Source organism: Haematobia irritans, chromosome 3 (genome assembly GCF_050003625.1).
Source record: "Haematobia irritans isolate KBUSLIRL chromosome 3, ASM5000362v1, whole genome shotgun sequence".
NCBI classification, from domain to species: Eukaryota; Metazoa; Arthropoda; class Insecta; order Diptera; family Muscidae; genus Haematobia; species Haematobia irritans.
The window spans coordinates 110,663,255-110,678,195 of NC_134399.1; the positions used below are offsets into that span (position 1 = coordinate 110,663,255).

The 14,941-nt window shown below is 29.5% G+C and overlaps 2 protein-coding genes across 3 annotated transcripts; both read left to right on the plus strand.

The window, feature by feature from the left end:
* Positions 1–7,087: 7,087 nt before the first annotated feature.
* Positions 7,088–9,623, plus strand: tth (toothrin). 2 transcript variants are annotated; one of them, XM_075299568.1, is made up of 2 exons: positions 7,088–7,751; positions 7,824–9,623. In XM_075299568.1, the coding sequence occupies exons 1-2, from the start codon at positions 7,453–7,455 to the stop codon at positions 8,590–8,592; spliced, it is 1,068 nt and encodes a 355-aa protein (XP_075155683.1). In that variant the 5' UTR covers positions 7,088–7,452; the 3' UTR covers positions 8,593–9,623. The 2 variants fall into 2 exon arrangements, with proteins under 2 accessions (XP_075155683.1, XP_075155682.1); XM_075299567.1 differs by having other exon boundaries at positions 7,090–7,757.
* A 1,734-nt stretch (positions 9,624–11,357) lies between these two features.
* gny (ALG6 alpha-1,3-glucosyltransferase garnysstan) lies at positions 11,358–12,907 on the plus strand. Its single transcript, XM_075300378.1, has one exon. It carries the CDS (start codon positions 11,400–11,402, stop codon positions 12,888–12,890), a length of 1,491 nt encoding a protein of 496 aa, XP_075156493.1. The 5' UTR covers positions 11,358–11,399; the 3' UTR covers positions 12,891–12,907.
* Positions 12,908–14,941: the final 2,034 nt, after the last annotated feature.

Consider the following 14,941-nt stretch of genomic DNA (forward strand, 5'->3'; position numbering starts at 1 on the left):
AAGCTGCAATAAAAAACAACAACAATGCTTAAAGAACAAAACCAACAATAACAAAACAAAACAAATGGAAAAATGTTTAAAAATTTTATATGGAACTGTTCTTGAGATATCCCGTTAATTTTAGTTTTTCGTTTAATAATATAATTTTTTCACTAAACAAATTATATCTCGATTTAGAAATGTCCGATTATATCGTTGTTTGTACTTAAATTAAAGGTATTAATATGACGAATAGTCGTTTATAATTGGATCTGTGATAAGTTAAGTGGTTCAAAAAATATCGATGCGAAAAGGCAAAATTTTCAAAAAATCTTATTTCACAATGGACCTTTTCCGCCAACAACGATATAATCGGACATTTCTAAATCGAGATATAATTTGTTTAGTGAAAAAATAGCGAAAAACTAAAAATAACGGGATATCTCAAAAACTGTTCCATAAAAAATTTTTAAACATTTTTTTCGAATTCAGCAAATCAAAATACATAAGAAAAGTCGACTCTCATCAAGTGTACATTTTCAGTGTAAACTAGTGTATTTAAGGGTACTGTCATATTTGAACATTTTATCCATTAACCACTGAGTGGATGAATTTATGTCGGCTCAGACGTTGAAGTAGCACGTGGTCAACAACAATGAAACGCCTTCATTCTATGGAGACATGTTTTTACAAAAAAGTGGGATTGAACCATTTTGGTAAAACGCTTCAAAAATTTTCATTCAAACAATTTCTACAGGATATATAAAATTTTCGCAAAAAAAATGCACCTCAGAACACTCAGAAATATCCATAGCGTTTGTTGCAATTTTTTTGTTATGCGCTGTTCCCGTAAATCGAACTAAAACCTATTCGAAAGACACTCACGAAAGACACTTACTTGAATTCGAACGGATTTGGTTTCTGTTTTAGAAACCAAAATGGGTTCAACCATTTTGGTAAAAGGCTTCAAAAATTTTCATTCAAACAATTTCTACAGGATATATACAATTTTCGCAAAAAAGCTGCACCTCAGAACACTCAGAAATATCCATAGCGTTTGTTGCAATTTTTTGTTATGCCCTGTTCCCGTAAATCGAACTAAAACCTATGCGAAAGACACTTACTTGAATTCGAACGGATTTGGTTCCTTTTTTTGAAAGTTCGTTTCGTTTCAATGAGAATATCAAAATGCCGATTTTTGGCTGAGAAATTAATCAAATTCAAGAAAATATCAAGTTTGCAATATGAAAGAAAGCTTTCGTATGAAATAGAGGAAAAGGGCTTTAATCTTCTGAAATATTTAGAAGTGTGTTAGGTCGATACCTTCCATATGAAAAAATATATTTTCTAATAAAAAGTAAAAATTGCATTTAATTTTTGTTACGTGTTCTCGCCACAGCGAGGAACATTTTTATAATTAAAAATAATAACTTTCGACATATTATACGCATAGGCATGTTTAATAAAACTTTCAAAAATATTCTAGAATTCAGGAAGAAATTTATTCGCTATTAGTTTTGTTTTGTACAATTCCAAATGAGGACATAAAGTTAAGAATTAATCAAAACTAAACTAAAATAAATATAAAAAAATAAATCAGAGTATCCCATACTAACAAATGTGTTGTTTTTTAAGAAAATATCTACATTATTCTTTGAGTTTTTGTAGGATGGAAAATAAATGTATAATAGAAAATACATTTGTTTTATTTCCTAATAAATTTATATTTATACCCTCAAAACACCTCATTCCCTCCCAGCGTTCCTCTTAAAACTTATTAGACTCCATTTTTTTAACGCAAGGCGTACATACTATGTTTTTTTTTTCTTTAATATTATATATGATGAAAGACATTTTTTACCCCCTAAAGAGTTTGTTCAAACTGCTTCTATGGTTTCTTCGTTTAGTTATAAATCGTTATATATTTTAAAAAATATGTTACACATTGGAAATGTTTATTCTTTTAAATTATTACTAACTTCGAGTACTTATTAAACATATTATTTAAAGAAAGTCGTAAACAATAAATCTAATACTAAGTTAATATCATTCTATTTGTTTTTTTTTTTTGCTTGTGTTATTTTTCTAAACTAACACTTTTATGGTATAAAATTGTTAGATAATATAAAATAAAATAAGATACAAACAGTAAAATTAAAAGAGAAATATGTATAATGGAAAAAATAACATAACAAATCTGTAGTTATATAAAGAGAACAACAAAAACATTATATATATACATATATTAAATATCGTATTATACAGCAAACAAATAAAAATGAACATAATAAACAAATGTTTTATGTAATTATTATAGGTCAATTTTCCTTGAGTACTGCATAGATCATTTATATGAGCTATCCAGAACATCGTTACACATAGTTCAGTGTAAATATCTACAGTATTGCCATGTTGAAATTCAATAAAAAAAATAATATCCTCAATTCACAACAGTGTTCAATAATCCAGCAAAAACACAAAAAGAGCTTCCAAAAATTAGTTTGGATCCCCAACTTGTCATCACGGTTGCGAATCATGCCAAAGATAATCTACCAAAATTTGAAGAACATTTTGCCAAAAATCTATGAAATTAAAAAAAAAATCTTGTAGTTTTTGGTCAAATTTTTTGGGTAGTATGAAAAAAAATATTTTTTTCTTCTTCTTTCATTTTAGAAATTTATTTCATTATTGGATATTATGATCTCACCTATTAGCGACAATATTTTTGGGGCTATAAATATCTCTTGAAATGTAAATGTGTCGAATTTTACATGTTTTAACGATTTTGCTTGCACTAGCAAGGGAAAATTACTACTTCTTTAAAAACGGACTACTTACTCACATTGGTCTTTGGGGGTATGAGGCAACACGAAAATTAAAATTTTTAAATGATATTGAATTTATAGAAAATTTTGCCGAAATTTTATTTCAATAGAAAATTTTGTCAAAATTTTACTTCCATAAAAAATTTTGTCAAAATTTTACTTCCATAGAAATTTTTGTCAAAATTTCATTTCTATAGAAAATTTTGTCCAAATTTTATTTCTATAGAAAACTTTGTCAAAATTTTATTTCTACAGAAAATTTTGTCAAAACTTTATTTCTATCGAAAATTGTTTTCAAAATGTTATTTCCATTGAAAATTTTGTCAACTTTTATTTCTATCCAAAATTTTGTCAAAATTTTAATTCTATAGAAAATTTTCTCAAAATCTTATTTCTATAGAATATTTTGTCAAAATTTTGGAATTTTGGAAATTTTGTCGAAATTTTATTTCTATAGAAAATTTTGTCGAAATTTTGTTTCAATAGAGAATTTTGTCCAAATTTTATTTCTATAGAAAATTTTGTCAAAATTTTATTTCTACAGAAAATTTTGTCAAAACTTTATTTCTATCGAAAATTGTTTTCAAAATGTTATTTCCATTGAAAATTTTTTCAAATTTTATTTCTATCCAAAATTTTGTCAAAATTTTATTTCTATAGAAAATTTTGTCAAAATTTTATTTCTATAGAAAATTTTTTTAAAATTTTATTTCTATAGAACATTTTGTAAAATTTTTATTTCTATAGAAAATTTTGTAAAAATTTTATTTCTATAGAAAATTTTGTTGAAATTTCGTTTCTTGAGACAATCTTTTCAAAATTTTATTTCTATAGAAAATTTTGTCAAAATTTCATTTCTACAGAAAATTTTGTCAAAATTTTGTTTTTGAAAATTTTGTCAAAATTTTATTTCCATAGAAAATTTTGTCGAAATTTTATTTCAATAGAAAATTTTGTCCAAATTTTAATTCTATAGAAAATTTTGTCCAAATTTTATTTCGATAGAAAATTTTGTCAAAATTTTATTTCTATAGGAAATTTTGTCAAAATTTTATTTCCATAGAAAATTTTGTCGAAATTTTATTTCTATAGAAAATTTTCTCAAAATTTTATTTCTATAGAAAATTTTGTCAAAATTTTATTTCTACAGAAAATTTTGTCAAAACTTTATTTCTATCGAAAACTTTGTTAAAAATTTATTTATATAGAAAATTTTGTTGAAATTTCGTTTCTTTAGAAAATTTTGTCAAAATTTTATTTTTATAAAAAATGTTGTCAAAATTTTATTTCTATAGAAAATTTTGTCAAAATTTCATTTCTACAGAAAATTTTGTCAAAATCTTATTTCTAGAAAATTTTGTAAAAATTTTATTTCCATAGAAAATTTTGTCAATTTTTTATTTCTATAGAAAATGTTGTTAAAATTTTATTTCTATAAAAAATTTTGTCAATATTTTATTTCTATAGAAAATTTTGTCAAAATTTTACTTCCATAGAAAATTTTGTTAAATTTAATTCTGTAGAAAATTTTGTTAAATTTAATTCTATAGAAAATTTTGTCAAAATTGTATTTCTATAGAAAATTTTGTAAAAATTGTATTTCTATAGAAGACCTTGTAAAAACTTTATTTCTATAGAACATTTTGTTGAAATTTTATTTTATAGACAATTTTGTCGAAATTTTGTTTCAATAGAAAATTTTGTCCAAATTTTATTTCTATAGAAAATTTTGTCAAAATTTTATTTCTATAGAAAATTTTCTCAAAATCTTATTTCTATAGAAAATTTTGTCAAAATTTTATTTCTATAGAAAATTTTGTCGAAATTTTATTTCAATAGAAAATTTTGTCCAAATTTTAATTCGATAGAAAATTTTGTCCAAATTTTATTTCGATAGAAAATTTTATTTCTATCGAAAATTTTGTAAAAATTGTATTTCTATAGAAAACCTTGAAAAAATTTTATTTCTATAGAAAATTTTGTTGAAATTTTATTTTATAGAAAATTTTGTCGAAATTTTGTTTCAATAGAAAATTTTGTCCAAATTTTATTTCTATAGAAAATGTTTTCAAAATTTTATTTCTATAGAAAATTTTGTCAAAATTTCATTTCTATAGAAAATGTTGTCAAAATTTTATTTCTATAGAAAATTTTGTCAAAATTTCACTTCCATAGAAAATTTTGTCGAAATTTTAATTCAATAGAAAATTTTGTCCAAAATTTATTTCGTTGTTGTTGTTTTTTGATTTCAGCTTAAAACCATGCATTGACTAAACTACAAGTGTAGCTTAAACAACAGAGGAAAATAATGTTTGTCAAATTTATTTGGGCAAAGCCCTATAGGCTGCAAGATGGTTGGATGGACGCACGTTTCGGAATTACCACATTCCTCCATCGATGATTTGACAGTGGCATGCAAAACCTTTTTTCGGAAGGTTCAAGTGAGGTTCATTGTTGGGTTTAATGAATTGCCTGAATTTATTCTGATAATTGATTGATAGTTTTGCTGCAAGTAGAGTATGCTGATGATGAATGTGGTAATTCCGAAACGTGCGTCCATCCAACCATCTTGCAGTCTATACGGCTCTGCCCAAATAAATTTGACAAACATTCTTTTCCTCTGTTGGTTAAGCTACACTTCTTGTTTAGTCAATGTTCAAAAAACAACTACAATGCTTAAAGAACAAAACCAACAACAAAACAAAACAAATTTTATTTCTATAGAAAGTTCTGGCGAAATTTTATTTCAATAGAAATTTTTTTCCAAATTTTAATTCTATAGAAAATGTTGTCCAATTTTTATTTCTATAGAAAATTTTGTCAAAATTTTATTTCTATAGAAATTTTTGTAAAAATGTTATATCTATAGAAAATTTTGTCAAAATTTTATTTCTATAAAAAATGTTGTCAAAATTTTATTTCTATAGAAAAATTTGTCAACATTTCATTTCTACAGAAAATTTTGTCAAAATCTTATTTCTAGAAAATTTGGTAAAAATTTTGTTTTAGAAAATTTTGTCAAAATTTTATTTCAATAGAAAATTTTGTCAACTTTTTATTTCTATAGAAAATGTTGTTAAAATTTTATTTCTATAAAAAATTTTGTCAAAATTTTATTTTTGTAGAAAATTTTGTCAACATTTTATGGATTTTGTATCGATATGAGGATTCTAAGTGATCTATAATACTGTTGGCATTTCTGAGTGTTACTAAGATTTTCTAAGTGATTCCACCGTAATTTCTAACGCCTTTCAGACTATAAAAAGGGGGTACCTTGTCATTGAGCCAACCATAGAATCGGGCAGCACTCATCGATAAGAGAGAAATTCACCACCTGTGCTACCACAATGGACTATCAATTGGGAAAAAAGGCGTAATGAGGGAGAATGTAGCGTAACACCAAGGCAAAATATTTTTTGCGAAACGAAAACGCCCTAAGTGAGTCTAAATAATGGGTTGCCACTATATCTGAGCTAACCTAACATACGGGGAACGCTTATTTGTGTCAAGTGACATTATGACCGACACCATTTTATGCAAACGTGATGAGTCTACCCATATGTTTCAAAGCTTCTCTAAGTGGTTTCACTGCAATGTGGAAAAGAAGGTCCCTTGTCGTTGATCTTAACATAGAATCAGGCACCACTAGGTGATAAGAGAGAAGTTCACCACTGTGGTATCACAATAGACAGAATAGTATAAGTGAGCCTGAAACCTAACCTACCCATATGTGCAGCCATGTAATTTCTGAATAGGCTACAGTTGAGAAGTTAACGATCTACTAAGTGGTTGTGCAAATACGATATTAATACGCCGTCTTGATAACGAATAAGAATTAATTAAAGTTTTTCGTTATCTTTAATAAACGTTTATTTTCTTATTGTTAAAATCCTTAATACAACGTCTTGAAAACACCTGTGCTTGTTAGACAGTCCTACGCATCCACTCATACTTTTCATCCAAGTTTTGACAAGTTTTTATAAAAATATAATTGTCTTCATTTATATTTTCTAACTTTTAATTTAATGATTTGGTGGAAATACACCTTTAAAAAAGAGAACAAAAACAATATATGAGATTTTTGTTATTTTATTGAACTTTGCCTTGCTGTTTCATTGGTAATACCTTAAATAAATAAGCCTTGGTATCAGATATGAAAGTATGTTGAAGGCAAATATATTTCAAATTGTATATTATAGGGGTTGTTGTAAATGCACACATTGTACATTTTGTACTCTAATTTGCCATCACTGTTCGGAATGTCAAAATAAAAACAAAGAGGAGCAAAATTAAATTGTCAATTTTTTTCATTAGAAGTGCTGCTAGTCTTAAAAGAAAATTGTAGTTAGCAATGTAATGTAGGCACATAAGTGTGATATGTGGTGTTAGAAAGCACTAAGTAAAGAATGCGTCCATCATTTAACTTAGAATAATATCTGATATTTACAATAAAAGACGGCATACGTAAAAGGCCAAGTGGTTGGTCTTTTTGGATAGAGAGCAGTAGTAGTGTGTGACACAAGAATAGAGATAAGAAATGGAATGATCACATAAATAATATTAGAAACCAAAAGCTTCAAATAGAGATTTTTCTCGGCAATTAGTGCAACTTAAAGGGAACAGAGTTTAAATAACGATAAGAGATATCATGTCTTCTGCCGTGGACATACAAATAGTATCGGCTCCGAATTTAGCCAAGATAGAGAGTTATCTTAAAGATGCCTCCTATCGAGAGACTATCGAGTATAGTGCAAATTTCAATACACGTCTATGTATCGAAAGACGTCTCCGTTTGCCTTTTCTTGATCCCCAAACGGGAGTAGCTCAGAATCATTCGCATTTGTTCTTGGACAAAAAACAGCGTATGCCCGGTTTCAGAGAGGGTCAACTATACACGTATCCCGCTACCAGATGGCGAAAAAGTCGCAGACAATATCTTAATAAAATGTACAAGTGAGCAAAATATTTTTCCGACTGTTTCAGATGGATTATTTAGTTTTTATATGTTATCCTATTTAGATTCCCAGATCGGCCTTTTCAGGCTTTGCGTAAAGATCATGAAGCTTTGGTAGCCAGCACAGCACCGTCGAGTAGTGGAGGTACTGCATCACCCACAGTTAGCTCCGTTGTTATGAATGATCCGGAATTCAATAGCTCACTGCTAGAAGAATCCTCATCTCTTGGTGCTGCCGGCGGGGACACGTCAGATAGCAAGGATAGCCAACAACAAGCGGCACAACTTCAGTTGAAAGAAGACCTGCCGAAGGAATGGTTTTACGACGAAATCGATATGCATGACAATGACTCGCTGGAAGACCCAAAATCACCTGCCGATGACGAATTTGATTATGATCCACGTTATGGAACTAAAAAACGGAGAAAGCGTAAGCCTGGCAAAAAACCGTCTCTCACACCAGGAGAAAGTTCTGGAGCGGGTCGTCGCCGAGCAGGTCGCGGACGTGTTGCTACATCCACACCGCCATCGTTGGGAGACACATCCCTTTCTGGTTTGGATTCGGTTGATGGCCTGAGCCCATCTACGGATGTGACAGCCACCCCCACCACTTCTACAACCACTGGTAGACGGCCACGTGGCACAGGTACACGTGGTAGGCGTCGTACGAAAAACGCCAATGCAGGAAGTGGCGGTCTCCTGTCTTCAGGGCTCAATAATTCGGAGCCTCCATCCTTTGAGTCGGTAGCAGCTGCCGTAGGAGTTTTGGGAGATTTACCGGCTGTTGTAGACGAGCATAATGCGGATTTACGTAATTATCGCAAATACTTGTAAGATTATCTAAGTGTTTTTTAAACAAATATTTTTTATTTTGTTAGTAACAAATCAATTACGATAGATTTTAAAAATTCAACTAACTTCTAGGACAAAATTTTTATTTTCATACTAAATTTAAAAACAAAAATCTTTTCCTTACCACAAAAAAAAACCAAACCTCACAAAACCAAACCACCATTATAAATGAAAAAAGAAACAAACAAAAAACACAAACACATATAATTAATTTCGAAATATTTATGTTTCGTTAGATTTTGTTTTTGAACTTCGTTCCTTTATATCATTTTCTACTTGTTGACTATTAGTTTTAGCTGCAATATTGAGATACACAAAACCCTGTGTATCCTTTGCAATACACTCCATAGCTGAATTTGTTTATTTTATATAAAATAATGATGTTTCCTATAAACAACGTATGTACATATTTTTATATGGCACATATACTTGTGTATTAATCAAATTAAAGGTTTCATCAATAATATCGTTTGTTTTTCTATGATTTATGCAATTCTGTTAGTATGTACTTGTTTTTAGAGGGTCTTTGCAAATACGTTAATCAATATAATTTAAAATACTACATATATATACAGATATACATACATATATATATACTTTTTATCTCCTAAAAAGGACAATTATTGATACATATTTATGTTACATTTTACTGGAATTTATGAAATAAATTGAAACATTAAATTTTTTGAAATAATAAATCATATCTACGTATACTTTAAATAGTTTTAAATTATTGAAGTATTGAAAATGAAAAAGGCGTGAAGTAGTTGACTTTATTGAAAGCTCGTTATCTGTTTCGACACTTTAAAGGATAAAACTTAACATTCAAAGACATGTGAAAGGATTTCTCCAAGAAGCAGATTTATACATTTTCAATTTTTATTAATTAATTCAGGCTCATTTTTAGACTACATATTGATAGAAATACAATTCATGCAACTTATTTATAGATATCCTAAACTAAAATTTCAAAATGCACTTTCCTTAATAAAACTAATTATTAAAAGTTTAAATTAATTATTTTTACTTTGGAATATTGCTAAAAACAGTATTTTACCTTCCAAAACAAAGGCAAACGTAAATGACGTGTCACAGGCAGCATTAAAGGCAACATTTTCTACTGATCTATACTATTAAAGAAACTATATATTCTCGGCCTTTTTGTTATTGTTGTAGTATCTTGGAGAAGCTCAGGTGGTAACCATTAAGTTCGCGTTAAATTCGCCCAGCTTTCATAGAGTGTGCCTTTTTCATCAATGATTCTTTTGCCTGGATTTTAAACGATTGTTAAGGTTCTAATGAAATTTCCGCTACGATATTTCCTAACGAAAATTCCATGAGGCATTTTCATCGACATTTTGCGTTATTGGAACTAAAGGGAAATATCCGCTAGACGTGCATACCCGGCTTTACTAATGAAATCGTATTTTGATTCCGATTTATTTAAGACAATACAATAAACCAGTAAGAGCAATAATAGCGCATTGCCACTAAAATTAATTATATAAAATCCAATATAAATTCAACATTTAATTAAATAACAGTATGAAAATTTTTACAAAAAGTATAGAATATCAATTATTATTTACATTTTGCTCCTATGAGAAATACATGGCAATTCCACCGTGGTGCAATGGTTAGCATGCCCTCCTTGCATACACAAGTTCGTGGGTTCAATTCCTGCCTGCGAACGGACACCAAAAAGTTTTTCAGCGGTGGATTATCCCACCTCAGTAATGCTGGTGACATTTCTAAGGGTTTCAAAGCTTCTCTAAATGGTTTCGTGCAATTTGGAACGCCGTTCGGACACGGCTATAAAAAGGAGGTCCCTTGTCATTGAGCTTAACATGGAAACGGGCAGCACTCAGTGATAAGAGAGAAGTTCACCAATGTATCACAATGGACTGAATAGTCTAAGTGAGCCTGATACATCGGGCTGCCACCTAACCTAACCTATGCCAATTACGTGAAGCGTTATGCTCCTATAAAAAACACATGGCAAATCTGATTTATTGCAATTTAATGCAAAGAACTGCATACTGCGCTTTAGAGGTGCTTTAAGCCTAGTATGCAACTATGTTCGGTTTTATTTTTCCTGAAATAAGGTGGGCATTAAGTTCGAGTTTAGCCGCTAAAATCGCTAAAGTGAAAACTAAATCAGTAAAAAACGTCATAAAATTATACATATTTGTTGCAAATTTTATTATAACTTGATGGGGAATACCCCAAAGCAAATTTTCACAAAGTTTGTATTCCTTAAGGTGGATTATTTAAGAAAAGTTATCGTGAAAAATGGCGATTTTAGCGGCTAAACTCGAACTTAATACCCACCTATAATCAAAACTATAAATGAAAACAAATATATTCCTGTTACATCTTGCCTAAATCTAAAGGAACAAGAAACAGCGCACCAATGGAATTATCTGCTTTATGTTGAACTGTTTTAATAGAGTAACCGTGAAAAATTCAACGCGAAAAGTGAACATAGTACTGACCTTTAGCAAGTATAGCAATTATTTTCTAATGGGTAGCAGAAATTTCGTTAGAAATGCTTACCGGCCTTTAATGTGAACTCTTGAGATTATGTCTTCTTTGCGTTGTTTTTAATAGAGATAATACAGTCCTTCTCGACTGTTAGTGCCATCTAGAGATTTAACAGTTGATCTCTCTATAAAAGAGAGTAATTTTCTCTTCAGCTGCTATCCATTTGAAACGTCACTTGGCCCAAAAACAAAAAATACGGCAACACTAAATCAGTATTTATCAATCGCTACGTGCTGACGTTTGAAATGCCGGTGGCACATTTGGAAGTGTTAGTAGTATCATGTTTGGGTATAGCACTTCGCAGTATCACATCGTTGGGATCCTACTCAGGTGCATCGACACCTCCCATGTTTGGAGACTATGAGGCCCAACGTCATTGGCAGGAAATTACATATAATTTACCGGCAAAAGAATGGTACCTGAATTCAACAAGTAATGACCTCCAGTATTGGGGTTTGGACTATCCACCATTAACAGCATATCACAGTTACTTAATGGGTCTGGTTGCTTACAACATCAATAGTTCCTATGTAGAATTGTTCGCATCCCGTGGATATGAGTCTGAAGCGCATAAAAGCTTCATGCGTTTTTCCGTACTATTGGCTGATGTCCTTTTATACATACCTGCTTGTATTTTATTGGCTAACGCTTTGGGAAAGATGTTTACAAATAAAGAGCGTATGGCGGCATTGATGCTTTCGGTATGTTACCCGGGATTGATATTGATAGACAATGGCCACTTCCAATACAATAATATATCATTGGGTTTAATGATGATAGCAGTTTCGGCAATTCTACGTGATTCATATATTTGGGCTGCTTTATCATTTTCCTTGGCTCTAAACTACAAACAAATGGAACTATATCATGCCTTGCCATTCTTTGTTTATTTACTACGTCTGGCCCTAGCCGAAAGAACTTTTGTGCACAAAATTCTTAAATTGTTGAAAATTGGTTTAGTAACAATAGCTACGTTTGTCATTTTATGGTTACCTTGGATATTCTCAAAGCACACCTTTATGGCCACACTCAGTAGATTGTTTCCTTTTAATCGTGGTGTTTTCGAAGACAAAGTAGCAAATATTTGGTGTTCTTTAAACGTGATATATAAATTCAAGGAAAATGTAACCAATTCGCAAATGGCCTTAATATGTTTAACGACAACACTGCTAGTTGTCTTACAATTGAATTTGCACGCTTTCCTGAGGCACCAAAAGAAAACATTCTTATTCGCTTTGTTTAATACGGCTATAGCATTTTTCCTTTTTTCATTTCAAGTTCATGAGAAATCTATTCTGCTAGCGGCTATTCCAGCCGTATGCCTTTTCCCTTATATGCCTTTCTATGTTATGGTTTTTCTTAAAATTTCATTTCTTAGCATGTTGCCCTTATTCATTAAGGATAGCCTATGCATTCCATACTTTTGCCTTACAATTGGCTTTGCATTAATATCTAAATATGGTTTGCAAACTGCACATAGCAATAATATAAAAATTCAAAAATTACTAGGATTTTTAATGGATGGCATTGATCTATTAATATTATTAATATCTTTAGTATCGATATTCGCCCCTAGCCCCACAGGACTTCCTCATTTGTGGCCGCTGTTTATTTCGGTTTTTTGTTGTGGATGTTTTGTGATTCTTCTTGTTATATCGGTTGCGCACCAAGTAAATATGGAGAAATATTTACATAGACTATTTTATAAGATTATATCTATTGTAATTAATAAATAAATGGTTATAGACAATGATATAGGTATGAAAATATTGCAGAATTATTTTTTTAATTTATTACCGAGAAGTAGCTGATTCATTTTTTTTTTATAATTTATTCAGGGGAACTTAATACTGTCCACTATTAGTGTTCACGGACATAGTGTGGCGAAATTTTTGGATTTCCATTAATGGAAGTGGAATCAATTACTGTTATCTACATTGAATCTTATTTTAACATAAAATTAACAGCAACAGTAATGGAATAATATACCTGTGGATTTTAGATCAAGTCGAGTTATGAGAAATTCAATTGTTTTTAATCATATGGGTAATGTTTGATAGGGCATTGTTTACAATTTAGAGCGATCAAATAGGTGCATGGCAATTCCTCTTTATCCTCCTTGTGGCAGTTTTGGTCCGAAAGTTTGGTAAGCTATATTAGCTAATGACTGATACAATCACTTAAAGACATAATTCTAAGAGTTTTACTTCTTACACGTAGGAATGTGCCAATGGCATACTTATGCAATACTCAATAACTGCTTATATTCGCTCTAAATTGTCTTTATATGATGATTATATAGCAATCAAGTTTGAATGGTGGTTGGAAACTTCCCTTGAATCTATGACAAATTCAATTCTGAGCAATGTATAATAACACTCAAAGAAAAAATTCAGAATAAAAACAGTAGTTTGTTATTCATGGTCTAGTGAACGACAATTTGTAAAACCTTTAGGTTTTAAAGTGTTACCCCATAGTATTTCCATAGTAGTTTTGTGTATATGACTACCTTCTAATATGCTAAAGTTCTGCTCCTAAATGCGTTGTTATGCCTTAATTTGAGAAGCAATCAAATTTTAATTCACAGCAGGTCTGTACCGGTGTAGTGTAGTTCAGGACACCTCTTAAGTGTGACACCTCAAGAAAGCGATAGATGCGTAACGGAAAAGTTACAGGCTTATTATGGGTATTTCCTCTTCCTTTTTTAAAAGTTAGATGACAATGATAAGAAGGCTTAATATACCTTGCCATCGGTAACTGTTAGCACAATACAAGTAATTCGAATGTGTCCATGGTGGAGGGTACATTCGGCCTGGCCGAACTTTCCGTTTTCATGCTTACTTTTCTTTAATAATTCATTTTAAAGAAAATAAACTTTTTTATATTATGAATATTTTTTTATATTATATTTGACCTGTATTTAGACATTTTGATTAAGAATAATAACAATAATTTATTGATATAAACGACCTCGAGCCACGGTTGCCACAGTTGGTAGAATTCTACCAAAAATGGTAGATTTCTTACAGTTTGGTAGAATTCTCGGTGTTTTGGTAGATTTTGCAAAATATTTTTCTCCAACTAAGAGGCATTTCACAAATTTTTAATGGCAATAAAATTTCAACGAAATTTTCTAATAAAATAAAATTTTAACAAAATTTTCTATAGAAATAAAATTTTGACAAAATTTTCTATAGGAATAAAATGTTGGCAAAATTTTCTATAGAAATAAAATTATGACAAAAATTTCAATAAGTATAAAATGTTGGCAAAATTTTCTATAGAAATAAAATGTTGACAAAATTTTCTATAGAAATAAAATTTTGACAAAATTTTCTATAGAAATAAAATTTTGACAAAATTTTCTATGGAAATGAAATTTTGACAAAATTTTCTATAGAAATAAAATTTTGACTAAATTTTCTATAGAAATAAAATTTTGACAAAATTTTCTATGGAAATAAAATTTTGACAAAATTTTCTATAGGAAAAAAACGTTGGCAAAATTTTCTATATAAATAAAATTTTGACAAAATTTTCTATAGGAATAAAACGTTGGCAAAATTTTTTTGTAGAAATAAAATTTTGACAAAATTTTCTATAGAAATAAAATTTTGACAAAATTTTCTATAGAAATAAAATTTTGACAAAATTTTCTAAAAAAATAAAATTTTGACAAAATTTTCTATAGAAATAATATTTGGACAAACTTTTCTATGAAATAAAATTTTGACAAAATTTTCTATAGAAATAAAACTTTGATAAAATTTTCTGTAGAAATAAAATT